This window comes from Myxine glutinosa, chromosome 14, assembly GCF_964187855.1.
Source record: "Myxine glutinosa chromosome 14, kmMyxGlut1.1, whole genome shotgun sequence".
Classification (NCBI taxonomy): domain Eukaryota; kingdom Metazoa; phylum Chordata; class Myxini; order Myxiniformes; family Myxinidae; genus Myxine; species Myxine glutinosa.
Genome location: NC_136274.1, coordinates 71,567,283 through 71,594,643, shown reverse-complemented (window position 1 = coordinate 71,594,643; position 27,361 = coordinate 71,567,283). Strand labels below are relative to the sequence as shown.

The window sequence follows — 27,361 nt, the reverse complement described above, 5'->3', positions numbered from 1 at the left end:
CGAATTTAAAGCTCTGAAAATATTGGAATCTCACATGATGAGGCAAAAAAGCACAATTTCTGCTGCGCTCCCACCACAGCCAGGTCAATGGCATCTGCTTTTTATGTTTCTCTGCTAATCTAGATCGCTCTGCTCGCACTTCTTTCCGGCCCTCCCCAGCAACTCCAGGATGCACACATTCTTCCAGTAACCCAGGCTGACGACATACCTCAACTCTTTTACACCTCTCTTCTCCTATCTATGGAACCATTTTCCAGAGGTTGTTCCATCTCACTCTTCCCTCCAAGGCTTCAAGCATTCACTGCACTGCCATCTATTGTCATCCCCTCATCCATACCGACAATCTTTTTTTAATGCCATTAACCCGGCCTGACCCATCCCATTTTCCTGTAAGTTATCATTTCCTCCCCTCCTTTCTCTACTCTTTTCTTCTCTGTACATTCCCTTGCTTCTTATGTCCACCTGTGGCCTTACTGCCCTTCCTATCAGTTCATTGCCTTTTTACCCTCCATCACATCACTCTTCCATAAGCCTCAATCTTCGAAAAAAAAAAAAAGAAACTATGAAAACTCACTAAAGCTTAATTTTCTGCTTATTGGTGCGTCATACAAAAATAAGGCAATTGGATGTGTGTGTGTGTGTGTGTGTGTGTGTGTGTGTGTGTGTGTGTGTGTGTGTGTGTGTGTGTGTGTGTGTGTGTGTGTGTGTGTGCGTGCGTGCGTGCGCGCATATGATCATTGTAGAATCAAAAACGGTTGGGCCAATGTCCACCAAATTTCGCATACCTGCTCCAGGATAGCCAGGGTCAGGTCATGGACACAAAATAATTTCCTCCTCTTCCCCCAACGAGAATGGGGAGACGACTTGCTGTTTTCGTCTGTACGCTGCGAATCGTGTAAGTGATTTAACCACTGACCCCTACAGGATGGAGCGGGTATTGACTCGTTTTTTCCCTCCCGAAATGAAAGGGTGTGCTAGTTACTAAAAGGAGACGCGTCTGCCTGTTCATCACCCGAAGAAGCAGCAAGGCCTTGAGGGTGCACTGACAACATATTTTGCTCCCAGTGGGAGCAGGTATTACTCGTTTTTATAGAGGCATATATAATAGAACCCCCTTTAGAGGCCATTTTCCCCACAGAGCAGGGATTGGCCTTTTTTTGGGCACCTTGGTCCCCTTTTTGAAGCAATGTTTTATGGCCGGATGCCCTTCCTGCCGCCAACCCTGTTGGTCGCCTCTTGCGACACACAGGGAATTACCAGTGAACTGGTATTCAATTTGCCGACCTCGGAAGGATGACAGGCTGAATCAACCCCCCTGGCTTTAATTCAGCGATCAACCGGGATTCGAACCCAGGATCCTAGGATCCCAAGCCGACACCCTAACCGCTAAGCCAACACCAGGCTATGGAGGCATATATAAAGTGAAGAAAAAATGATCATGATCAGAGGAAATCCGTTTTGAAATTTGTGCACAAAACAAACTTTACGATTACTGAACAGAGAAGTTTGCTTTCGTGTAATTGCAAGTTACGAATTCAGTGGAGGATTTTTTTTTTTTTTTTTTTTTTTTTTTTTTTTGTATACAATATCGAGGCTCGTGAAAGAGCGAACATTAATCACACAGAAAGACAAACCGACACATAAAACATATAACATAGGGAGCGGTAGACAAGATGGGGAGAGAGGGGGAAGGACACAAACACAACATTTGAGAGCAGGGACCGAGAGACATGGAGACATCGAGAGATCTGAGAGAGGGCGAGGGCTTTGGGGGGGGGGGGGCGTGGGAAGGGGGCAGTGGGAGAGGTATAAAACATATGGACACTGCCAGGACTTCCAGGAAAGAAGTTGGAATTTCAAACAAGGTGGATCTGGGGTGAATTAGCGGGGGTAGAAAAGATCAAGGTTTTGGATGGGGGAAGATAAGAGATGGTGGTGAACGGCTGTTTTAAAGACCTGGAGGGAGGAGTGGGATTGAAGGGAGTGAGGGAGTTTGTTCCAGAGGCGGGAGAAAAGAGGAATGAAAGAGTGAAGGTGAGCGGAGAGCCGAGATTTCGGCAGTTTAACCATCAGAGGGTTGCTGGCAGATCTTGTGCGACCTGTAGGAATATTTGGGGGACAGAGCACAGAGAGAGCTGGGGGTGCAAGGCCGGAGAGGAGTCGGTAGAAGACAGAAAGACCACCTACCTGCCTGCGGTGAGTGAGTGAAAGGCCCTCAGAGATAGCTTCATCGCGGGAGATTCCAATAATTCTGAAAGCTTTGGTTTCAACAGCGTGAAGCCGAGCTAGGTGTGAGGCAGGAGCACCGGCCCATAGGGGAGAACAGTATTCCATTGAGCTGCGGATGAAAGCCTTGTATGTGGTGAGGAGCTCAGGTGTGCCGAGGAAGGACTTCGCACGACGGAGGATGCCCAGTCGGCGACTGGCTTTGGAGGCCAGCTTGGAAATGTGGTTTTCCCAAGAAAGATCATGGCAGATAGTGAGACCCAAAATCTTGAGCGACAGAACTTCTTGGAGAGGATTGTTGAGAAAGTAGATGGGAGGGTTGTCCAGTCGATCTTTTCGGAGAGACATAGTAAGAGTGTGAGATTTGTCAGGATTGAAAGACATGTTCCACTTGTTTGACCAGTCTGTGATTTTGTCCAGGTCTTCAGAGAGTGAGGAGGCAGCAGACTGCCGATCTGAGGGAAGAGGTACTATGACTATGATACTATGACTGTGATACTATGTGAGGCAGGTAACTATGATACTATGACTCTTGGAAATGCAAGTATGAGTAAACCACGTGATTTGTATAAACACCCAGCTCCTTGTACCCAGAGAGCACAAGTTTCCCCCATGGTTAATTTAAATTTTGACATTTGACATGAAGAGTTTTGTGTAATTGTTTTAGTTTTGTCAATAGTGTGCGCACTCACCCATTCAGTATTTTGTGCTATCAGGTAAAAACACCTTCAAATGACACTGGCCAGGTACTTTGTAGGTTATTATGGGTGTACGGTTGGGTACCGTATGGGCCCCCGGTGTGTACCCTGGATAAGAATAGGTACACCGTATCCCTGCGTGTCGTAAAAGACGACTAAGAGGGTTGGCATCAGGAAGGGCATCCGGCCATAAAAACATTGCCTCAAAAAGGGAACCATGACAATTACAACGACATATGGGCAGGGTACAGCCCGAAGTGGAGATCGGTTTCTGAGGTTTGGGACATGGAATGTAGGGACAATGACAGGGAGATCAGGAGAAGTGGTGGAAGTATTGGTCAGAAGAAGAGTAGACATATGTTGTGTGCAAGAGACGAGATGGAAGGGAAGTGGTGTGAGAATGGTGAAGGGTAGGCAGGGACAGAAATACAAGTTTGTGTGGCAAGGGTGCCTGGAGGGCGTGAATGGTGTTGGTGTCCTGTTTTCTGAGGAGTTTGTAGACGGTGTGGTGAGTGTGACGAGAGTGAGTGATAGGTTGATGATGGTGAAAATGATGATTGGAAAGCTCTTGGTGAACGTCATCTCGGGATATGCTCCGCAGGTTGGTCGAAGCGATGAAGAAAAGGACAAGTTCTGGTGTGCGATAGAGAAGCTGATGGAAAACGTGAAAGATGAGGAAGTTGTTGTGGTAGGAGGAGACCTAAATGGACATGTGGGAAGGAGTATGGACGGTTTTGACGGAGTTCATGGGGGTTACGGATATGGTGTGAGAAATGGAGAAGGTGAAAGGATTTTGGAGTTTGCTGATGGAGCTGATTTGTTGATTTGTAATACTCAGTTCCAGAAAGAGGATAATAAGCTTGTTACATACATGTCAGGTGGGTCGACGACAACTGTCGACTACCTGATGGTGCGTAGGCGAGATAGGGGGCACCTCCGGGACACAAAGGTGATCCCGGGGGAGGAGGCTGTTTCACAGCACCACTTGGTTGTCTGCGACGTAAGGGTGAAAGGTGCGAGGAGAGCTCGGCGGGTGAAGTACCAACCGAGAATGAAGGTGTGGAGGTTGAAAGAGGTGACAGTAAGGGAGGCATTAAAAGAGAGGCTGAGTAGGGTCGAGGATGATGTGGTTGAGCTTGAAAGTGGTTGGATGTCAATGAAAGCTAGTCTGTTGGGAGCCGTTGGTGAGGTATGTGGATGGACAAAAGGACCACCGAGGCACTCGGAAACATGGTGGTGGGATGATGAAGTTGGAAAGAGGATTGACGTGAAGAGGAAGAAGTTCAAGGAGTGGCAGAACGCGAAGGGTACGGGAGCAGAAACAGCAGAGCATGAAAGTTATAAGGCAGCCAGGAAGGCTGCAAAGAAAGAGGTAGCAAAGGCACAGGAGGCATGTAGGAAAATGTTCGGAGAACGCTTGGATTCGGAAGAGGGTCAGAGAGCGGTATTCAGGATTGCAAAGCAGATAGCGAAAGAGAGGTGTGATGTGATGGGGGTGAGTTGCTTGAAGGATGAAGTGGGACAAATCGTTGTCGACCCAGATGGAATTAAAGGAAGATGGAAAAGATATATGGAAATGCTGTTGAATACAGAGAATGAATGGGATGGCAACATAGAGAGTAACCCAGTTTTAGGACCGGCAGAGAAGATAACTGAGAAGGAAGTTGAGGAAGCGATAAAAGCAATGAAGGGTAGAAAAGCGGGAGGGCCAACGGGAGTTGTGGGAGATATGTTGAAGGCAGCAGGAAGTTGGGGTGTGAAGAGAATGACAGAGATCTGTAATCTGGTGTTGAAAGAAGGCCGCATTCCAGTGGATTGGGAACTGAGTACCCTCGTCCCTCTATACAAGGGGAAAGGTGACCCTCTGGAGTGTGGCTCGTACCGAGCGATAAAGTTATTGGAGCATGGAATGAAAGTCTTGGAAAGGGTGTTGGAGAGGAGGATAAGGAAGAAAGTGAAGATCGACGAAATGCAGTTTGGATTCATGCCAGGAAGAGGAACGACAGACGCGCTTTTCATTGTGAGGCAGTTGCAGGAGAAGTACATGGAGAAGCGGAAGAAGTTGTTTCTTGGGTTTGTTGATCTGGAGAAAGCATTCGATAGGGTACCACGCAAAGTATTGACATGGGCATTGAGGAAGTTAGGAGTGGAGGAATGGTTGATCAGAGTAGTGATGGCAATGTACAAAAGAGCGCGCACAGCTGTAAGGACGAAGGACGGGAACAGTGCTGAGTTTGAGGTGAGGGTGGGAGTGCATCAGGGGTCGGTACTAAGTCCACTACTATTTGTAGCTGTGAGGGAGGTGCTGGCTCAGAACGTAAAGGAGGGTTTACCGTGGGAGTTTTTGTATGCAGATGATCTGGTGTTGATTGCGGAAAGTATGGATGGACTGAAGGAAAAGATGAACACGTGGAAGGAATGTATGGAGACAAAAGGTCTGAAGGTGAATATTGGAAAGACGAAGGTGATGGCAAGTGGTAAAGCATGTGGTGAGGTGGAAAGAACTGGGAAGTGGCCCTGTGCTGTGTGTAGGAAGGGTGTCAGAGTGAACTCCATTCAATGTACAATGTGCGCTGAGTGGGTTCATCAAAAATGTAGTGGTCTGAGAGGGTCATTAACCAGTGTGGCAGCTACATTCAAGTGTAAGGTGTGCACAGAGGGAGCTGCAGATGGAGGAGATGTTGAGTTGGATCTTGGAGACGGCGTGAAGCTGGAAGGTGTGAAAACATTTTGCTACCTCGGAGACATGCTGAATGGAGAAGGTGGATCAGACTCGGCAACGGTTGCTCGAGTGAGATGTGCATGGAAGAAGTTTCGGGAACTGAGTGGCGTGCTGATGATGAGGGGAGTGTCGTTGAAGCTGAAGGGAAAGGTGTATGCTGCATGTGTGAGAAGTGTTATGATTTATGGGAGCGAGACATGGGTAATGAACGTAGAGCAGCAACGAAGGCTGGAAAGGGTGGAAATGCGAATGGTTCGATGGATGTGCGGAGTATCGTTGAGAGAGAGGAAGACAAATGATGAATTGCGAAAGATGATGGGAATAGAGCCTGTGATTGATGCTGTGAAGAGGAACAGGTTGAGATGGTTTGGTCATGTGTTGAGGAAGGATGAAAGTGACTGGTTGAGAAGAGTGATGGAAATGAATGTAGAAGGAAGCAGAGGACGGGGAAGACCGAGAAAGACTTGGCTAAAGATGGTGGAAGAAGAAATGCGGGCAAGGGGGTTAACAAGGAGAGATGCAGAAAATAGGGCAAAATGGAGAAGATTGTCATGGGGACCGCAAGGCTAACCCCCGCTCTAGCAGGGAAAATGGCCTTTTAAAATGCATGTTGTGTTGTTGTTGTATGGGTGTACGGTTGCAGATGCAGCACTAAATTTGGGAATTAAATTTGCAATGTGGGCAAACCCTTTGTGAGGGGGATGGGGTGGCATCGATTGAAGGAATTGTTTCGTCTTTTCGGCTCACTGTTCTCTACCCAATTTATTGTCATTGCCCAGAGGTTGCACGGAATGACACGTGCCCTCCTCTGCCCAATTCATTGTCATTGCCCAGAAGTTGCACGGAATGACACGTGCCCTCCTCTGCCCAATTTATTGTCATTGCCCAGAAGTTGCACGGAATGACACGTGCCCTCCTCTGCCCAATTTATTGTCATTGCCCAGAAGTTGCATGGAATTACACGTGCCCTCCTCTGCCCAATTTATTGTCATTGCCCAGAAGTTGCACGGAATGACACGTGCCCTCCTCTGCCTGACGTGGCTCGGGGCTGGAAGACTCTCTCTCATCCAGAGTTGGTGCGTGGCACAATGGCGACGTACCAATGTGAACCAGGCTTTGACATCCTGGGCACGGACATCCTTATGTGCCAGTGGGATCTGTCCTGGAGCACTGAGCCACCGACCTGCCAGCGAGGTTGGTCACTTGACTTGCATAATTCTGTGCTAGGTGATGTCTTTACAGGTGAGCTGATGAAACCCGCGATTATATATCCATTTGCATTCCCTTTGGGTGTAGTCCAGTACTGCACAGATCCTGGAGTAGCTGAGCACGGGCGGCGCATCATCTCGGACTCTCGCTTCCTCGTGGGTGCCACGGTGCAATACGCCTGCGACCGGGGCTATCTCATGGAGGGCGCCTCGCTACTCACCTGCCACGCACGTGATACGGGCACTCCAAAGTGGAGCGCTCCACAACCACGCTGCATCCGTGAGTTTGGCACGCTCGGCCTTTTTGCTGTCTCAGCAATCCTGTTTGCACCTTGTATGCACATGGGCTGGGCGGCAAGGTGGCATGATAAACGAGAATTATGAACATTTGGCTATAAGCGACTCAGATTAGACTCGGTGATGTAACGGTTCGAGCGCCTGCTCCGAGTCTGGGAGGACGGTGATTCAAACCCTAGCAGAGTCATACCAAAGACGTTTAAAATGGTACGTGCTACTTCCCTCCATCATTTAAAAGGTTAAGATCATTGACAATCCCCATAGGTTGGCATCCATGGGGAGGAGGAAATTATTTCTTCGGAAATGCCCTGCTGAGCGCAGTGAGAAAGGCGGCGCCATTGTTGATGTCGCTGGTACCCAGAGTGCTCCGGGAGGTGATGGCACAAAAACTCTGAAAAATAGATGAAATGCCCTGAAACTCGAACATGTTCTGTAACTTATCATAATAAAGCCATGTACCAAGTTTCCATCATCTATATCATATTTTCCGTAGGTGATTCTGTCTGTCTGTCGAACGTCTGTCCGGGGGTGTGGCTTCCTCCGTTGAGAGAGTAGCTCCACCCATTCTGGAAGAGGCTTCAAAAACAAATATCCACCATTTTATTTACTCGCATAGCTTTGAGGCCTGTTTTGTTAGGCCCGTGGTGTCTTGCTCTCTCCCTCACAGCTTTATTTCAACTCTAATTCAATAACAGTCGCTAACGTGGTTTTAGACTCGGTTGAAAAAAAACGGGAATAAAATACGATTAAAGTTTCCGTTTATAGAACGAAATGCATTTTCAAAGGCCTATAATATAAAGGCCATTGACACTCTCACGCCTTTATCTCCACACTAACTCACCATCTCATTTCATTTTTATCGATGGTTTTAGACTAGGTGATGCCTCCATTTAAATAGACTTCCGTTTCCGGTCTTGCTGGCGAGGGTTCGTTTATTCTCAGCTCTCCATGCTATCCATCGAAATCGAAGTTAAGTAATTGTTCCCATTTGTATTTTCGTTATAACTATTTATTTTATGGTGTATATATTGTCTCCCGACGAAGATTTTCGGTGCAAATCTTTCATACCTGTATTGAAAATCGTGTTAATTCGGGTCGTGTTTTGAGGCCTTGTAGTTGTACAGTGAACACTGTACAACCTTGAGGCTTTGTTTTTCTCTCAGCGGTCCGTGTTTTTGTGATCCAATAACTTTCGTTCTCTGTTTTCCCAATCTTTTCACCCCATAGCCCTCTTCCTTGTGTAAATCACAACTCAAAAAAATCCAAAAAAAAAACATTTCCTTCTCTGTTCTCATTCGTTTATTCATTCTTATTCGTTCGTTCGTTCGTTCTTCGACCACGTGTTTCTCCCCCATTTCCCCAGATAGATTGTCAAATTTCAACTCGTTATTTTATCGTCCATGCGTTATTGTTTTGATTATAGTTACTTTTGGTTTGAATTTCCTGTAACTTGTAATTATTTAATCGTGTTCTGCTCCTCGTGTGCGGCCTTGTAGTTGTACCCCCGTCGGTGTTTGTTATCTTAATCGTGTTTTGCTTGGCTCTTAGTTTTTTTCCCTTCTACCCCGAACATAATACTCTGTCTAACGTTCTAAATCCCCACCTCCCCCCCCCCCCCCCCCCCCACCCCCAAAAACCAAACAAACAAAAAAAAAACCAAAAACATTTATTTTCCTTTCTCCACGTGTACTGTTGACTCATCCTGTATTTTCTGTCCAGGTGTGCTGTTCGCCCCGCCCCCATTAACTCCTTGCCATCCACCGTTTGCCCTTCACGTGACTCGTGGTGGTCCCTCTCGGCTCTCCCCCCGTTGGTATTTTTGTGCACATAAGATTGTTCACGGTTCTGTTTAAATATTATTTAAATATGTATAACCTTTCCCCTTCAGTGTTTTACTCAGTGGTATTTTACAACACGCTGTTTTTCTTCCTATTTAAAAGGCTTTTCTCAATTTCCTCTCCAACTCATTCCACCTCAAAAAAAAGAAATTCAATATCTTATACGTCTCCTTCACTACATGGTCTAAATTCACATTCATTCCATCCCTCCTCCATCATTCTGAACCGGATTGCTAACTTGAAAATCACAACAAACCCAATTTGTTTTCAACTAGGGCATGCCCGTACTATATATATATCTAAAATTATATCCCCCCCCCCCCTCTATTTACATGAAATGGTTTGGTCCAAAGTGAACGGCTTGCGAGTACGGTGACAATCCCCCCCCCCCTCTATTTACATGAAATGGTTTGGTCCAAAGCGAACGGCTTGCGAGTACGGTGACAATCCCACCCCCCCCCCCCCCCTCTATTTACATGAAATGGTTTGGTCCAAAGCGAACGGCTTGCGGAGTTTGGTAAAGAAATCGCCATAGCGTGCACAAACGCGCAGGAAAGCGAAAGAATCGCAAAGTAGTTTTAATTAGTTTTAAAACATAGTTTAACGCCAACATAGTTTGCCAACGTGAAATAAATGAATACGCTCTCAAATGTGCCGTCCGAGGCAGAGTCTGTTCGCCACGTTCGGCACACGTGATAGCTTGCTGCTCTCTGATTGGTTGAATCGTTTTTTGGACATAGCTCGCTAACTACTTGTCCGATTAATATGAAACCTTGAAAAGGCACATCCTCGGGTCCCCAGCAATATACCTGGCAAGTTTAAAGTATATCGGACCCGTGGTTGTCGAGAAACAGCGGTCACAGACATACAGACATACATACATACATACATACATACATACACACAGAGATTACTGGAATTATAGATAGATGTTCGTCTTTCATTAATCATCCACTTTCTAAACTCCCCTCTTGCCCCTCCCATCCAAATCCCTCCCCTTGCACCTACACTCCTAAACTCCCCCCTTGCCCCACCACTCTTAAACTCCCCCCCTACCCCTCCACTCCTGAACTCCCCCCTTGCCCTTCCACTCCTGAACTCCCCCCTTGCCCTTCCCCTCCTAAACTCCCCCCTCACTCCTCCCCTTCAAAACTCCCCCCCAACCCCTCCCATTCAAATCTCCCCCCATACCATTCCTCTCCAATTCTCCCTCCTCCCCCCTCCTCCTCAAAGCTGCCTCCTCCCCACTTCGTCTCCCTTCTATCTCATACCTCCACCCCCCCCCAACCTTCTTCTTTCCTCTGCCCCCCCCTCAAACAACCCCTCTCTGTGCCTCATCCCTTCACCTTCAAACCTTTCATCCTCCTCATCCTTCCCTTTCTTGGAACTCTTCTGCAATCGCTGACACACTAACAACTGCTCTCCCTACCTCCCCCTCTTATCCTTCATCTTACCCTACTCCTCCCCTCCCCTGTCCTGTACCCGATGCTCCCCCTCTCTCTTCATTAACGGTATGGACCTCAAACATCCGGGGCCTTCGCTCAAACCTGACTGATCTCTCCATACAGGTTGCTTCTGACAATCCAGACTTGATCTGCTTAACAGAGACTTTCCTCCTTCAAGATGTCTCTGATTCCTTAATATCTCTTCCTGGTTACTCCCTCCTCCGGTATGATAGACCTGAGCCTCGGCCTGGTGGTGGGGTGGCTATCTTTATCAAAAACTCTCTTCCTCACTCTCCTTGCACTGCCCTCTCTCCTCCTCACCCCCAGGAGTACCTCTGGCTACGGCTTCCTCTCCGCTCCCACCTTTTGTTCATATGTGTTCTGTACCGTCCCCCAAACAGTGATGACTCCATCTACATTTCACTGTCTGACAACATGGACCAACTTCTATCCATTCATCCCAACTCTCTCTTCCTCATATGTGGTGACTTCAATTGTCATCATGCCACCTGGTTGGGTGTGGGTTCCTCTCTCACCAGTCATGGCACCTCAGCAAAGGACTTCTGTGACTCACTGGGATTGACACAATCTGTCAATTTCCCGACCCGGATCTCAGCCAATGGAGTATCTTCTCTTCTAGACTTGGTTATGACTAACTTCCCTGCTAATGTCTGCTGCTCTTCTTCTGCTCCAATCGGTTCTTCTGATCATGTGCTTGTCAAAGTGGACATCTCTCTGGCCATTCTCAGAGAGCCTCGTCAGCGTCGACGAGTCTGGCATTTCACTCAGGCCGACTGGGACGGTCTTCAAGCAGCCATCAATCGTCTGGATTGGTCTCCCATCTCCACTGCCTCTGACATCAATTCTTCCTGGGAATTCTTCCAAAGCAAACTGATCTCTCTCATGCACAGATTTATCCCATCTCGCCTTCAGTTGTCTTACCCTTCCTCCCGTCCATGGTACACTGAATCTTGTGGTGAGGCAGTTGCCCTGAAACAACTTGCCTTTGCCTCTTGGAAGGCTAATCCAACTGAAGGAAATCTCAGTTCCTTCCACCAAGCTCGGAACAAGTGTGTGTCTACCCTCAGGAGTGCCAGGAAGCACTATCTCTCCTCACTCAAGAATGAACTCTCAAACCTGTCTCCTTCCTCCAAATCCTGGTGGCGTCTGGTCAAATCCGTTTCTGGTGTTTGTTCCCCCTCCATCCCCTCCCTTACCTCAAATGGCCACACAGTTGACATCGCACGTGACAAAGCCGAATGCCTCAACTCTGTGTTTGCCTCAAAATCCTTAGTCCCAAACCCATCTCTCTCTGTTCCCACCTTTCCCAGTCGAACCAAACTGCTCCTGGACTCTGTGACCTTCTCTCCTGACAAGGTGGAGGAGTTTTTGTCAAACCTCGACTCTGATTCTGCAACTGGACCAGATGGCATCAGCCCACGGGTCCTAAAATCCTGCTCTGCCGCTCTATCTCACCCTCTCTCTGTTCTTTTCACCCTATCCTTTGCTCAAGGTCATCTGCCAGCATCCTGGAAATCAGCAAACATTACCGCTTTACACAAAAAAGGTGCAAAAACAGATCCTTGCATCTACAGACCAATCGGCCTGCTCCCAATTATCAGCAAAGTCATGGAATCCATCATTGCTTCGGATATGAAATCTTTCCTCTTCTCCAATGGCTTGATCTCTGATCATCAATTTGGTTTCAGACCAGGTCACTCTACTCTGGACATGCTGCTTCTGCTGTCTCAACAATGGATGGAGGTCCTCAATGCCAAACAGGAAATCAGAGCTGTCTCCCTTGACATATCACGTGCCTTCGATACGGTCTGGCACCCAGCTCTGCTCACCAAACTCTCCTCCTATGGTATCCATGGAAATCTCCATGCATGGCTTGCGGACTTCCTCTCTGGTCGTAGTCAACGTGTGGCCCTGAATGGATTTCTCTCATCTCCCCTTCCCGTTCAGGCTGGAGTTCCCCAAGGCAGTGTGCTGGGCCCTGTGCTTTTTCTGGTCTTTATCAATGATCTCTCCGACTCTCTGGAAAATCCTCTGTATCTCTTTGCTGATGACTCCACTCTCTGCCGCTCCATTGCTCTTCCCTCAGATCGGCAGTCTGCAGCCTCCTCACTCTCTGAAGACCTGGACAAAATCACAGACTGGTCAAACATGTGGAACATGTCTTTCAATCCTGACAAATCTCACACTCTTACTATGTCTCTCCGAAAAGATCGACTGGACAACCCTCCCATCTACTTTCTCAACAATCCTCTCCAAGAAGTTCTGTCGCTCAAGCTTTTGGGTCTCACCATCTGCCATGATCTTTCTTGGGAAAACCACATTTCCAAGCTGGCCTCCAAAGCCAGTCGCCGACTGGGCATCCTCCGTCGTGCGAAGTCCTTCCTAGGCACACCTGAGCTCCTCACCACATACAAGGCTTTCATCCGCAGCTCAATGGAATACTGTTCTCCCCTATGGGCTGGTGCTCCTGCCTCACACCTGGCTCGGCTTCACGCTGTTGAATCCAAAGCTTTCAGAATCATTGGAATCTCCCGCGATGAAGCTATCTCTGAGGGCCTTTCACTCACTCACCGCAGGCAGGTAGGTGGTCTTTCTGTCTTCTACCGACTCCTCTCCGGCCTTGCTCCCCCAGCTCTCTCTGTGCTCTGTCCCCCAAATATTCCTACAGGTCGCACAAGATCTGCCAGCCACCCTCTGATGGTTAAACTGCCGAAATCTCGGCTCTCTGCTCACCTTCACTCTTTCATTCCTCTTTTCTCCCGCCTCTGGAACAAACTCCCACACTCACTTCAATCACACTCCTCCCTCCAGGTCTTCAAAACAGCTGTTCACCACCATCTCTTATCTTCCCCCATCCAAAACCTTGATCTTTTCTACCCCCACTAATTCACCCCAGATCCACCTTGTTTGAAATTCCAACTTCTTTCCTGGAAGTCTTGGCAGTGTCCATATGTTTTATACTTCTCCCACCTCCCTCCCCCTTCCCACGCCTCCTCCCCCAAAGCCCTCCCCCTCCCACACATCTCCCGATGTCCCTGCTCTCAAATGTTGTGTTTGTGTCCTTCCCCCTCTCTCCCCATCTTGTCTACCGCTCCCGATGTTATTTGTTTTGTGTGTCTGTTTGTCTTTCTGTGTGATTAATGTTCGCTCTTTCACGAGCCTCGATCTTGTATACAAAAAAAAAAAAAAAAGGTGTCAGCAATAATTGAGAAAATTCACGCACACACGGGAAAATGCCGAGATATATAGAAAATGGAGACACGATGTATCAATGTATCATACACCGCCCAACATGACACAGATGGGAAAATGTCGACATATATTTTAAAATTCGCTTTTTCTTTTCCGTTAAGATTTAATACTTTTCCGTTTGATGACAGTCGTCACAAAAACGTCAACAATGATGCCGACATATATTTATTCGTTCTGATTTCATTCATCATTATTATCCGGAAGTAAAGGTAATCCTGTTTAAACCATCCATTCATTCCATCGATCTTTTTTTGGGGTTTTCACACCAGTTTTCAACATCGTATTCACATCCAGAATGAATAAACAAACTCCATTTCACGTGTGCATGGACTGTTAATTCACACATGTAAAATAAAGAAATAAACAGATGGGAAATTGCTGAGAGATATTTTTCCGTTCTTATTGAAATATTTTTTCGTTCTTATTTTGTAATCTATGTGCACGTACACTTTAAAGAAGTTTATTTGAAATCTTTGATTTTAAAAAAGGTCATTTTGTATTCTGTAACGAAAAGAGTAACATTGGTTTTCCTGGGAGAGATAGGTGTTATGTGATGTTCTTATACACCGCCCAAAAGACACATGCATGTGTGTGTGTGTGTGTGTGTGTGTGTGTGTGTGTGTGTGTGTGTGTGTGTGTGTGTGTGTGTGTGTGTGTGTATATATATATGTGGGTGTACGTGTGTGTGTGTGTGTTTTTGACCCACTCTCCCCCGTGTGTGACCCACTTTCCTCCGTGTGCGTGATGTGGGAGGGAGAGGATTTGAGCTCTAAAAGTCACATTTTACATGAGATTTAAAAACACATTTCAAACTGTATTTCCCATGTGCACGCACATGCATTCCCATGTTATCAGAAGTAAATACATTGTGTAGATTACATTATTTGTGGATCTGATAAATTGGCAGTAACCATTTTGTGAAACTGAATGTGCAGGTGCAGCATCTAACTCGATATGTCGAAATGTCACACACGTCCATGCCCACGGGTGACCCCACTAGTGTTACTATAATTCACCAAATCTCTGTCTGTCTGTCCTTCCGTCTGTTCCCAGGTACCACAAAAACGGCTGAACCGATCGCAACGAAATTTTGGGTGGGTAATCCTGGGATCCCCTGGAGTAAAATGGGGTATATTGTTTTCCCAATTTTCCAATTTTTTCCAATTTTCCAATTTTTCCCAATTTTCCAGTTTTTCCAAACACGATGGAATAATATTTACCGATATGAACAGTGATGTGGCTTTTATTGAAATTCTACAAATACTGTTTAGATTTTGATGATTTGTGTGTGATATGCTTTAACAGATATTTATATGAATCGTTTAAAATTTTAAAAAGCCTTCAATTTCTGATATTTTGCCTTTTCATTTGGGCCTCCCAACTGAAGCCCCGCCCGTAGGGAGGGTACCGTTGCCAGTCTGTGTAATATGCTAAGGGCTTTGGGAAAAAAAGTCTGAAAAACCATAGGTGGAGTGGACAGACCGATAAACAGAGAGCAAACAAATAGTCCCCTCCGATGAAACCCGAAGGGGGCTGAAAAGAACGGCCTATGTTTATAAAATCAGCTCAACCATTGCTCGGTTCAAATCTCACTTCCTTTCTCTCAACGACCAGTCTTCACTGCTGTCGTTTTAATTTATTTTTGTTCCTTCTTCTAACTTCCTTGTTCAACTGTACTGCATATTTAATCAAAAGGTAGGCCAACAAAAATATATCTTTCTGATATTGCTTTTGAGATATAAAAGTCATTTTAATAAAATGTTTCATCTCCTTCATTATTTTACTGCCAACATTAACACCTTTGTTCCTCTCTTCTCCCACTCTCGTGGAACCTCCTTCCTCGGTCTGTTAAATCACACTCTTCTGTAGATGGTTTCAAGTTGGCATACACCACAACCTCATCCTCCTTCCCTACCTGTGATATCTTATAACCTCATTTACCCCTCTTGTTTTACTTGCAGGTTATTATGTTACCTCCCCTCTCCTCCTTCCTCCTCTTTATTCATCGCCTCGTTACATCTGTGTCTCGTACGTACCACTGTCCGTGCATTGCATTTTACCCTTTTGCCAACGCTAACAGCTCTTCCATGAAGATCAGGATCTGAAGATCGATTTTGGTGAAGATCTGAAATTGGATCCAGACACTAGATGTTTTTTTTTTACGTGATTCTTCACCATTGAGTGATTGGGCCTAAAATGATATATAGCACGATATCTCAAAAAGTTATGGACGGATTTGGACGAAACTTGTTGGGCAGGTGACAAGAACAAGGTGATTAGAATTTGGTTGAGGTCCGAATCCAAATCTGGCGTGTAAATGGGATGCAAAACGAAAACTCCATCATGGCGGAGGTATGCGCTGTATCGAGTGTCGTTCTAGTTTAATCCTGCGATACATTGAAATAACATTTTCTAACAGTTGATTGTCCCTGAGCTCCGTTTATCACATGTACTTCCACTGTTGGTTGGTTTTGCATTTAACAGGCTGTACACCTTGTGGAGGAGCTGCGACAATGACGCATACATGCAGACAGATACATGAGATAACACCAGATTTGACTTTCACACAAACACAGCCGGTGAGATTGTGGGAAGTGACGTCACTTACTTCCCAGAGCACTCTGGGTGCCAGCAACATCATCTTTATAAGCACTTTTCTCTCCGCAGTCTGTGGGGCAGTCGAGGAGGAATTTCCTCTTCCCCATGGATGCCAACCTATGGGGTCGATTTCTGTGCTCTATCCTATAAAGTTTAAATACTGAGCATCAAGCAAAGAAGCAGCACGTACCATTTTAAGCGGACACTTTAACCATTATCCCACAGAGTTTTCTTATTGGTTTAGAATGGCAACTTTAATGGTTTTCTGTGGTTAAAAATTGCACGTTTTCCAAATTCAACCTCTCAATCATGGCAGGCAGGTTTGAGGCTTTCAGTACTTTATCCTCTCTTCAGGTGTCACTCCACCTACCCTCTCCTCCCAAGTCTAGCCCCTCCAGGTCACACTCATTCTACCAGAAACCAAAACCAAGGTACCTTAATCTAATGCTCACCTTCGTTATTCCCCTTTACCTTTCCTACCTGTTAAACCATATTTCAATCTCTGTTGGCTCTTCGTCTTTGTTGTAGTGTCTTAATACATCAAACTCTCTCTTCCTCCCTCTACATGGTCTTACCTATTTCTACCTCTGAGCCATTGTACACCTTTCACTTGCCACTCCTCCCATGCTATGGTGCATCCATGTGTTCTTATCCACCTGCCTCGGCTTCACCCAACTTTGTATTCCCCCCAATGTTCTGCTCTTCCATCTTCCAGACAAAAGAAAAACCATGGATTCACAAAGGCAAGATATTGCTGCCTCCACTGAATATCCTCGGATATGTGATGAGCTTGCAGTTGTTGCGGAATGGTGCATTTTCATAAAAAGGATATAAAAGTTTAAGATTTCACAATAATCGGATTTAGTAAATATCCCGCTTTGAGGGTTTCCCTTGCCACCCCACAAACTCCCCAGTCGAGGTCTGGCCAAGATGTAGGAACGCAAAAGTCTAAATTGCTCCAATAAATCAAACATGCAGTTAACCTCATCAGGACCATTCCTCGCCCAAGGCAGTTTGCCTGATTAATTGGAAACACCTTAAATATTTATTAGCCCCGAATGCAGCCAGACTTGCATGGGTTTTGTAATCACTTCTGTGTGTCTGTCCGGGCCGTAACTTTTACCATTTGAGTTATTGTTATCAAATTTTCACCAAGGCTTTCTTATGATAATACGAAGGCAAATGTCATACGATAATACGAATACGATATATGATTTGAATATGAAATATGATACAGAATATAAAAATATGAATATATATATATATATGAAAATATATGAAAATAAAATATGAAAATATGAAAAATATGAATATGATTTGAATATGATACAGAATATGAAATGATAATACGAATTTTGTCAAAAGGTCAAAGGTTAGCATCACATAAAATCATCACTTTTCATCCAATTGACCTGAAATTTAAATTTACCATTTGAGTTTGTCATCAAATTTTCAACAAAGGTTTATTATGACAATATGGAGAAGGGAAATTAATAATTTGGTCAAAAGGTCAAAGGTCAGCGTCACATAAAATTGTCAATTTTCATCCGATTGACCTGAAATTTTAAGAATTTACATATTGGGTCAATGAATTGGTTCACCAATCAAAAGGTAGGAGTCGATTGGGAGGTTTTTTTTTAGATCAAAAGGTCAAAGGTCAAGGTTGCATAAAATCATCAATTTTCATCCAATTTCCCTGAAAATTTAATAATTTGCATATTGGGTCACAGAATTGGTTCACCAATCAAAAGCTAGAAGCTGATTATTTTTTTAGATCTGAGGCTCAAAGGTCAAGGCTGCATAAAATCATCAATTTTCATTTTGTATTTTTTTTTTAAACTATTTTCATTCTTTTGAGAATACGGAAGAAGAAGAAGAAGAAGTAGAAGATGTCTGAATGCAAACAGACTCGGACGGGTTTTGCATTTTCAGATGCTTTCCAGTTCTTCTTGTACTCTTGATTTGTTGTATGATGTGATACTCTTTAAAGAGCATTGCTACTGCCAAATAAGTTTCTTGGCAAGGGTTATACTGGGTGGTTTGCTATCGCCTCCTATGTTTGTCTATGCTCTATCCTTTTAAAGCCGAGAGGCAAGCAAGGAAGCAGCACGTATGCATTTCTTTTTTTAAGTCTTTGGTATGACTCGGTCAGGATTTGAACCAATGACCCCCCAAACTCAGAGTGGGCACTCTGACCATTACACCACCGAGTTTGGTTCTTTATTTTTTTAAAGTTTTTTTTAAAGTTTTTTTTTTGCTTTTTTTTGTATACATGGACTTTAGTCTCACTCTGCCTTCCAGGTCTTCATGTCCAGGAAAACTTTTTTTTGGTATACATGGTCAAGGCTCGTTGAAGTTCTGGTACAATGAATGGATCAGGATGTAACAGGCCAAAAGGAATAGTAGAGAAAGAGGGAGGGAAACACCAACAGCCGAGTTGAAGGACAAGATAGAGGTCTTCGACAAACAATGGGTGTGGGGAAGAATGGGGGGCAAGAGCGGATGCATGGGATACAGAAGGAAACACTCAGAAAGGAAATTGGAAATTTTGATTGGCTTGGAGTGGGTTTGGTTAACGAGGGTAGAAAAGATTATGGTTTTCGATCGGGGATGATCTGAGATGGTGGTGAACAGCTGTATTGAAGACCTTGAAGGGAGAGTGAGATTGAAGAGAATGTGGAAATTTGTTCCACAGGCAGAAAAAAATAGGAGCAAATGAGTAGGTGAGCAGTGATTCTGGATTTTGTAGTTTCAGCAGAGGGGGGTTGATTGTGGACTGAGTTCGCCCCACAGACACCTGGGGGGGCAAAGCGTGGAAAGTGCAGATTTTTTTGATTTTTTTTCAGATATTTGGGTACCTTTACAATTGGTAAGAATTTATTTTTTTTGAGCACTCCTTTCGTAATCTCTCATTTAACCCATCTGCTCATCATTTCATCATTGCTATTATTGCCTTTCTTGCAGCTGAGGTATTTGAGCCGTGTGTGAACCCCGGTGTGCCGGAAAATGGCTACCAGTTACTATACAAGCGTCTCTACCAGCCCGGAGAACTGCTGCGCTTCTCGTGCTTCGATGGTTACCAGCTGGTGGGAGACGTTAGCATGCGCTGCTTGCCAGGACACCCCTCCAGATGGAGTGGCACGAAACCACGCTGCCAGGGTGTGTCATACGTGTGCAGTTGCCTTAATCTGTCATGCATGACACAACAATTTCCTTTGGTATCTACCATTTTGTCAGCCAAGTAATGTTACTGGGGCTGATTTGAGCAGCCATTTGCAATTTCTGAGCGATTCTAAATGTTACCCAGCTAACACAACACCGTTGGGCCAACGTTGGCATTTGGTCAATTGGTCGCAAGCGCATTGTTGACGTCGGGGTAACGTTGCCTATTGGTTGCAATTGCGACGTCTATTTTCCAACGTAAGTGCTGACGTTGGCCCAACGGTGTTGTGTTAGCTGGGTACTGTGTAACTGCACCCGCAAACCCTCTGATGGTCTGTTAAAGTTGAGATCTGTTTTATTAATTTGCTTACGACTCCCAAATCGATGCTAACCTTCTCAAATTCCCTTCTGTGCCTCTCTGCCATTGTCTCACAGAAGCTTACATGGAGCAGCACCCAGAATCCCAAGCAGAAGGTACTGCATGTAACTTCATGAATGCACCCAAAAAACGACGTCGTTAAAAAAAAAAAAAAAAAACACTGACCTTTTGTGGACCCCATCAGATTGAGCAGGCCTTTGCCATTTCATTGAGCAGTGCAACTGACGTTCAAACAGATTTTGTAAGTAAGAGATATCTAGTCACGTGGGTTTGTGACTGGACATACGCTTGCTCCTATATTTATATAAATTAAGAGGTTTAAAATGTAATCAAGTCATTACCTTGAATAATGAGTAAGATCAAATTAAGTTAAATTAAAAAATTATTAAGATCAAATTAAATTAAGGGGTTAAATTAAGAGGATTAAGAGGTTAAAATTAAATAAAGAGGAAACATCGATGACGGAATTGGCTAATTATCTGACTTCCTGGGTGGAAATTAAAGGGCTCCAATAGGTTTTGCGCATCGACGTCATGAATCATCCATGTCGAGTTTCAAAATGATCCGTTGAGCCGCCTCGGAGGAGTCGGGAAAAACAAAAAAATGTTAATGGACGCACGGACTTATGGAAGGATGGAGAGAAGGATATTGTTATGGCTTTACCAGCTTATTTTGACTCTGTGGTAGACGAGCTGAAAAATGAAGGCATGAATCCCCGGTCCAAATTGGTATTAGCCTACCTTGGTATTAATGTGCATCGCTGTGGGTCAGCCCTATCGATAACTATATTCCAGATCCTGGTGCTGGAATTCCACATTTGGAGGTCGTCTGGGTTTGCGGTATGTTTCACGATCGACAGGATTTCTAGAAGTGTTGTGTGTGTGTGTGTGTGTAGGAGACAGATGGAAAGAGGACAAGGCGCGGAAGTTGGTGGCATGGTACAATCTGTTACACGCAGGAAGGGATGGAAGGAGTCATGGCATGGGAATAACAGTATCGGAAGTCATCAGTAAAGAGGTGGTCAGAGTGGAAAGATGGGAGGGATGGGTCTAGACTGACGTTGCGCAACCTATGGGTCGCGACCCAAACAATGGGTCGCACGATCGTTTCAGAAATCGTGGGAAAAAAACTTTATCGACGATTTACTTCTCCCGACTGAACAGAACAGAGATCAAACGAACGCCGACACAAACTTTATAGTGTGGACTCTTCTACCGCGCTGTACCGATGTACCGCGCGTGCATCCGGTCAGTCAGATCGTACGTTTAGTTTCCGACACGCGAATGTCCATTTTTTTTTTTTTTTTTTTTTTTTTTTTGTATACAAGATCGAGGCTCGTGAAAGAGCGAACATTTATCACACAGAAAGACAAACAGACACATAAAACAAATAACATCGGGAGCGGTAGACAAGATGGGGAGAGAGGGGGAAGGACACAAACACAACATTTGAGAGCAGGGACCGAGAGACATGGAGACATCGAGAGATCTGTGGGAGGGAGAGGGCTTTGGGGGGGGGCATGTGAAGGGGGGGGAGGCATGTGAAGGGGGGGAGGCATGTGAAGGGGGGGAGGCATGTGAAGGGGGGGGGGTGGGAGAGGTATAAACATATGGACACTGCCAGGATTTCCAGGAAATAAGTTGGAATTTCAAACAAGGTGGATCTGGGGTGAATTAGTGGGGGTAGAAAAGATCAAGGTTATGGATGGGGGAAGATAAGAGATGGTGGTGAACAGCTGTTTTAAAGACCTGGAGGGAGGAGAGGGATTGAAGGGAGTGTGGGAGTTTGTTCCACAGGCGGGAGAAAAGAGGAATGAAAGAGTGAAGGTGAGCAGAGAGCCGAGATTTCGGCAGTTTAACCATCAGAGGGTTGCTGGCAGATCTTGTGCGACCTGTAGGAATATTTGGGGGACAGAGCACAGAGAGAGCTGGGGGAGCAAGGCCGGAGAGGAGTCGGTAGAAGACAGAAAGACCACCTACCTGCCTGCGGTGAGTGAGTGAAAGGCCCTCAGAGATAGCTTCATCGCGGGAGATTCCAATGATTTTGAAAGCTTTGGATTCAACAGCGTGAAGCCGAGCCAGGTGTGAGGCAGGAGCACCAGCCCATAGGGGAGAACAGTATTCCATTGAGCTGCGGATGAAAGCCTTGTATGTGGTGAGGAGCTCAGGTGTGCCGAGGAAGGACTTCGCACGACGGAGGATGCCCAGTCGGCGACTGGCTTTGGAGGCCAGCTTGGAAATGTGGTTTTCCCAAGAAAGATCATGGCAGATAGTGAGACCCAAAAGCTTGAGTGACAGAACTTCTTGGAGAGGATTGTTGAGAAAGTAGATGGGAGGGTTGTCCAGTCGATCTTTTCGGAGAGACATAGTAAGAGAGTGAGATTTGGCAGGATTGAAAGACATGTTCCACTTGTTTGACCAGTCTGTGATTTTGTCCAGGTCTTCAGAGAGTGAGGAGGCTGCAGACTGCCGATCTGAGGGAAGAGGAATGGAGCGGCAGAGAGTGGAGTCATCAGCAAAGAGATAGAGAGGATTTTCCAGAGAGTCAGAGAGATCATTGATAAAGACCAGAAAAAGCACAGGGCCCAGCACACTTCCTTGGGGAACTCCAGCCTGAACAGGAAGGGGAGATGAGAGAAATCCATTCAGGGCCACACGTTGACTACGACCAGAGAGGAAGTCCGCAAGCCATGCATGGAGATTTCCATGGATACCATAGGAGGAGAGTTTGGTGAATTTTTTTTCATTCGAAAGATTGAGTTTGTGAGCGTAAGGTACTCATGGCGAGAAAGTATCAGCCTGTGTTCCTGAACTGTGGGTTCACCTTGAATATCGATAAGCACAATGTTCATCGACCACAGTGTGTGATATGCCTTGACGTGTTGGCCAACGAGTCCCTCGGGCCCCAAAAGCTGAAGCGGCACCTCGAGAGGAAACATGGAGATCATGTGAACAAGTCGCGGGAGTTTTTTCTCCGGAAAGAACGCGAGATGAACAACAGCAAGTCAGTAATGAGTTCGGCTGTTTTTCCGTCGAAGGGACTGACCAAAGCCAGCTACCTGGTGGCGGAGAAGGTAGCCAAACAAAAAAACCCAGATAATCCACATCTACAATGTTGCTAACGGAACATTTGAATTCGGCTTGTAAGTTTCACTTTCGGGTTTAATCAGTGAAAGTTGTTTATTTCATGTTGTTCATGATATCGGAACATTGAACCCGGATATAAGTTCAGATGCATATCGGGTTTTTTTCAGTAAAAGTTGTTCTTGTTTTGTTTATCAGTTCATGTTACATTTTAAGTTCATCATCTATTCACGATGAAGATTAAAATAAAGTTCAAACACCTTATGTTGGCGTGTCAGTCTAATAATTAACGTTTTGTTCTATTTCACAAAAGATACACCGCCAATGAATGTTGTGAGATTCATCTTCATCCTCATCTTCATCATCTTCTTCATCTTCATCATCATCTTCTTCATTAAATCTTCATCCGGATTCATCGTCGGGGCGGATTCATCTCTTCCGAAGCTGCTAACAAGGCAGGGAGTTTACGCCTGCCCCTGTCACACCTTGACGATTTAGCCAGCGTATGCCGACGTATCAAAATTGAGTGCTGGTGTGAGTCATACGCTGGCATACGTCGACAAATTTTGTGCATGCACGAAATTTGTCGACGAGCTCGGCGTACTACGACGTATGCCAGCGTGCTTCAGCGTGCTCTTAACGTAGCCAAATTTTTCATACGTCGGCATACGCTGGCTAAAACGTCAAGGTGTGACAGCGGCTTCATTGGCTGACAATAATATCAAGTGGGCGGAGTCTGTGATCGAAGTCGCTGCTCATTGTCAAGGGGGGCGTGGTCTCTCGCTCTCTCTCTCCTCATGGTCGTGGAGATCCGTACAAAATAACAACAATACAAGGACAGTGTTTGGTATGATTGTCGTCACTTTGCTTTATTCTTCAATTACGAATTGTACTACTGTACAAAGATGGTGAACCGAACCCTTACCAAGATATTAACGTCATAAGCAATCGATATTTCCGTGATGGTTTGTGGGGGGGGGGGGGGGGGCGCGACTGGATGCCTGGGTTTTTTATTGGGTCCTGGGCTAAAAAGGTTGCGGAACGCAGGTCTAGACTCTGGAGGGTCTTGCTGTGGCTGGTAATGCAGGGGCAAATGGCGTGTGTTATGTGGACACATGGGATACAAGGATTGATGGCAGATGGAAAATACCATGGAAATTGAAAGGGAAGGTTCTGATGATGTGTGTAACGCCGGCACACGGGTTGGTTCTGGGATGTCGGAGGAGTAGTGTGAACATCGGCTTGAGACAGGGAAGCTCTCTCAGTCCACTCTTCTTTATCTTGTGATGGAGTTGGAGAGCAAGAGCGTAGAAATGAAAAGTATTCTGGGGAGGATGTTGTATGCGAACTGTTTGGCTGTTGTGGTGGAGAGTAAGCAGGAGATGCAGGAGGTATTGGGGGAGTGGGAAGAGGTATTTGGGAAGCATGGACTGAAGATGAGTATGGAGCAGAATGAGGTGATATGGTCGGGCAGCAGGGAAAAAACAATGAATATCAGGTTAGAGGGGAGGGATATCATTCAGGGAAATAGGTTTGAGTATCTGGGAGGAACAGTAACCAGGGATGGTAAGGTAGGTAGAGGCAGAGGAGGATTCAGGTGGATGTGAGTGCGTGGAGGAGGGTTAAGGGATTGATGGCAGACAGAAAATACCATGGAAATTGAAAGGGCAGGTTTTGATGTTTTATGTTATGCTGGCGTAGCTTTACGGTCTAGAGACGGTGACACTGACAGAGAGGCAACAACAGAGGCTGCAGGTTTGCGAGAACAACTGGGTCAGGAGGATTGAGGGGGTGAAGAGGGTGGATAGAAGATTGGTGTGCAGGTGAGCTTGATAGGTAGATTGATAAGAAGCCGACTGAAGCGGACTGGACACTTGGTGTGGATTGGGGAAGACAGAAAGGTAAAAAGAGTGTATGAGTTAAGGGAACAAGGTAGGAGAAAGAGGGAGACTGCAGGTTGAGATGAGAGGATTGCGTGAGGAGGCATATCCGTAGGGTGAGGGGGGGGTTGGACAGTGGAGAGAGTTGGCTGAGGACAGAGCGGAGTGGACGAGTATCGTGGTCAAGCCAGGGCAGAAGCTCGGTGCGATTGTACCTCACACCTTATAAAGGGAAGAGGAGAAGAAGGATTTCTTTATTGAAGCACACTGCTGCCTTTAAACTGTTAACTAATATTACACTGCAGCCGATGCCTTTTGGTGTTTCAGTTGCTACTTTTGCCACCAAAACATGCAAATTTGGTCATGTGTTTTTTTTTTGTATACAAGATCGAGGCTCGTGTAAGAGCTAACATTAATCACAAAAAAACAAACGGACACATAAAACATATAATAAAGGGAGCGAGAGACAAGCTGGGGAGACAGAGGGAAGCACACAAGTACAACAGTAGAGAACATGGACATCGGGAGATCTGTGGGAGGCGGAGGAGGCATGGGAAGGGGGGGGGGGGTGGGAGAAGTATAAAATACATGGACACTGCTAGGACTTCCAGGAAAGAAGTTGGTATTTCAAAAAAGTGGATCTGGGGTGAATTGACGGGGGGTGGGGGCGGGCAGAAAAGATCAAGGTTTTGGATGGGGGAAGATAAGAGATGGTGGTGAACAGCTGTTTTAAAGACCTGGAGGGTGGAGTTGGATTGAAGAGAGTGAGGGAGTTTGTTCCAGAGGCGGGAGAAAAGAGGAATGAAGGAGTGAAGGTGAGCAGAGAGCCGAGATTTTGGCAGTTTCACCAGAAGAGGGTTGCAGGCAGATCTTGTGCGACCTGTTGGAATATTTGGGGTACAGAGCCCAGAGAGAGCTGGGGGTGCAAGGCCGGAGAGGAGTCGGTAGAAGACAGAAAGACCACCTACCTGCCTGCGGTGAGTAAGTGAAACTCCCTCAGAATCAGCTTCATCGCGGGAGATTCCAATGATTCTGAACGCTTTGCTTTCAACAGCGTGAAGACGAGCTAGGTGTGAGGCAGGAGCACCGGCCCAGAGGGGAGGACAGTATTCCATAGAGCTGCGGATGAAAGCTTTGTATGTGGTGAGGAGCTCAGGTGTGCTAAGGAAGGACTTCGCATGACGGAGGATGCCCAGTCGGCGACTGGCTATGGAGGCCAGATTTGAAATGTGGTTTTCCCAGGAAAGATCGTGGCAGATAGTGAGACCCAAAAACTTGAGTGACAGAACTTCTTGGAGAGGATTGTTGAGAAAAATTTGGGAAATATTTTGCCATTTCCTGAAAATGAACTTTGGGGAAGCAACTAAATTGGCAGAATAAAATCACAACAATAACAATAGTTGGTGTTGTATCATAACATACACACTCATCTCTGCGCTGTTTGAATATCGACCCAGCTAGAAACCGTCATCCTGGCGTTCCGCATACAGGGCCTGGCATCGATTTGTGCTTCGTCCCTCGGATGGACATTGGGCCGGGCATCCCGTCTGCCAGCATTAGTTGGTGGACGTTCCAGATCCCTGGTTAAAGATCCCAAGAGTAATAGGCGAGTTATCAACGGCAGCTTGAAAAACTTACAAATTCCTGTTGTAACCTACAGGAAGTACTGCATCAGCAGCTCTGCCACACCGCTACAAGAAGTGACGCTAACCCGCAGACAGCCACATACTACATGTGAACAGCCATGACTAAAATGTATCAAAGCTACTTGTGCATTTCTGAACAGAGTCCAGTATTGATATTTATCAAAGGTTTCTGATAACATGAATTTCCTGTCAATGAACAGTCACTTCTCTCTGTGCGTTGAAACGCTAACATAACACACCTGATGGTTACCTTGCATCATTTTGCTGTTGTCAAACTGACTTCCGGTCACCTTGGCTGGGGCCTATTCTCTCCCTTCGTGCACGCAGTGGCCAAGACGACTGCTTCGGGCAGCAAGAGGTCAAGCCGTGACGTCGTCATGGCGATCACCATCCCTGTCGTCATCATCGGTTTCCTGATCGGAGGGATCTACATATACATCACCAAGTACATATGCATCCGGTCACACCCAAAGCAGAATATTCCTTTTGATGAGCCTTCTGTTTAGTAAGAGAGAAATTCCAAACAATTGTAGGCCTACATGATGCTTTAGAAAAATTCCTCCTCCCCCCAAGCCCTCTCCCTCCCACAGATCTCCCGATGTCCCTGATATACAAAAAAAAAATGGATTTACTAAATAAGCTGCTCCGATGTGTTCCTGTTCCTACATTCAGGTTGCGTGGAAAGTCTACCCTGCGTGTGCCACTGACACACTCTCACTCGTACGCACGCTTACCTGAGGAGGCTTTGTTTGACAACCCCGTGTATGAAGTGGGAGTACGTGCGAACATCCTGCACACGCACAGATCCAATGTGGTTTCACTTAAGGGAAGGGGGGAAGTTGAGGGAAGAGAGGAGGGAAAGGAAAGGGGAATGTTTGAGGCCTATGGTCAAAAGGAGTTGTAAAG

General features: G+C 45.8%; 1 protein-coding gene across 1 annotated transcript in view; it reads left to right on the top strand.

Moving 5' to 3' along the window:
* SEZ6 (seizure related 6 homolog) overlaps positions 1 to 27,361 on the top strand; it is a 288,840-nt gene that overhangs the window by 258,079 nt on the left and 3,400 nt on the right. The window contains exons 11-16 of the mRNA XM_078768042.1: positions 6,646 to 6,840; positions 6,943 to 7,134; positions 19,270 to 19,464; positions 19,903 to 19,941; positions 26,783 to 26,900; positions 27,128 to 27,230. Coding sequence (XP_078624168.1) covers positions 6,646 to 6,840; positions 6,943 to 7,134; positions 19,270 to 19,464; positions 19,903 to 19,941; positions 26,783 to 26,900; positions 27,128 to 27,230 — 842 coding nt within the window. The remainder of the gene's footprint in view (positions 1 to 6,645; positions 6,841 to 6,942; positions 7,135 to 19,269; positions 19,465 to 19,902; positions 19,942 to 26,782; positions 26,901 to 27,127; positions 27,231 to 27,361) is intronic.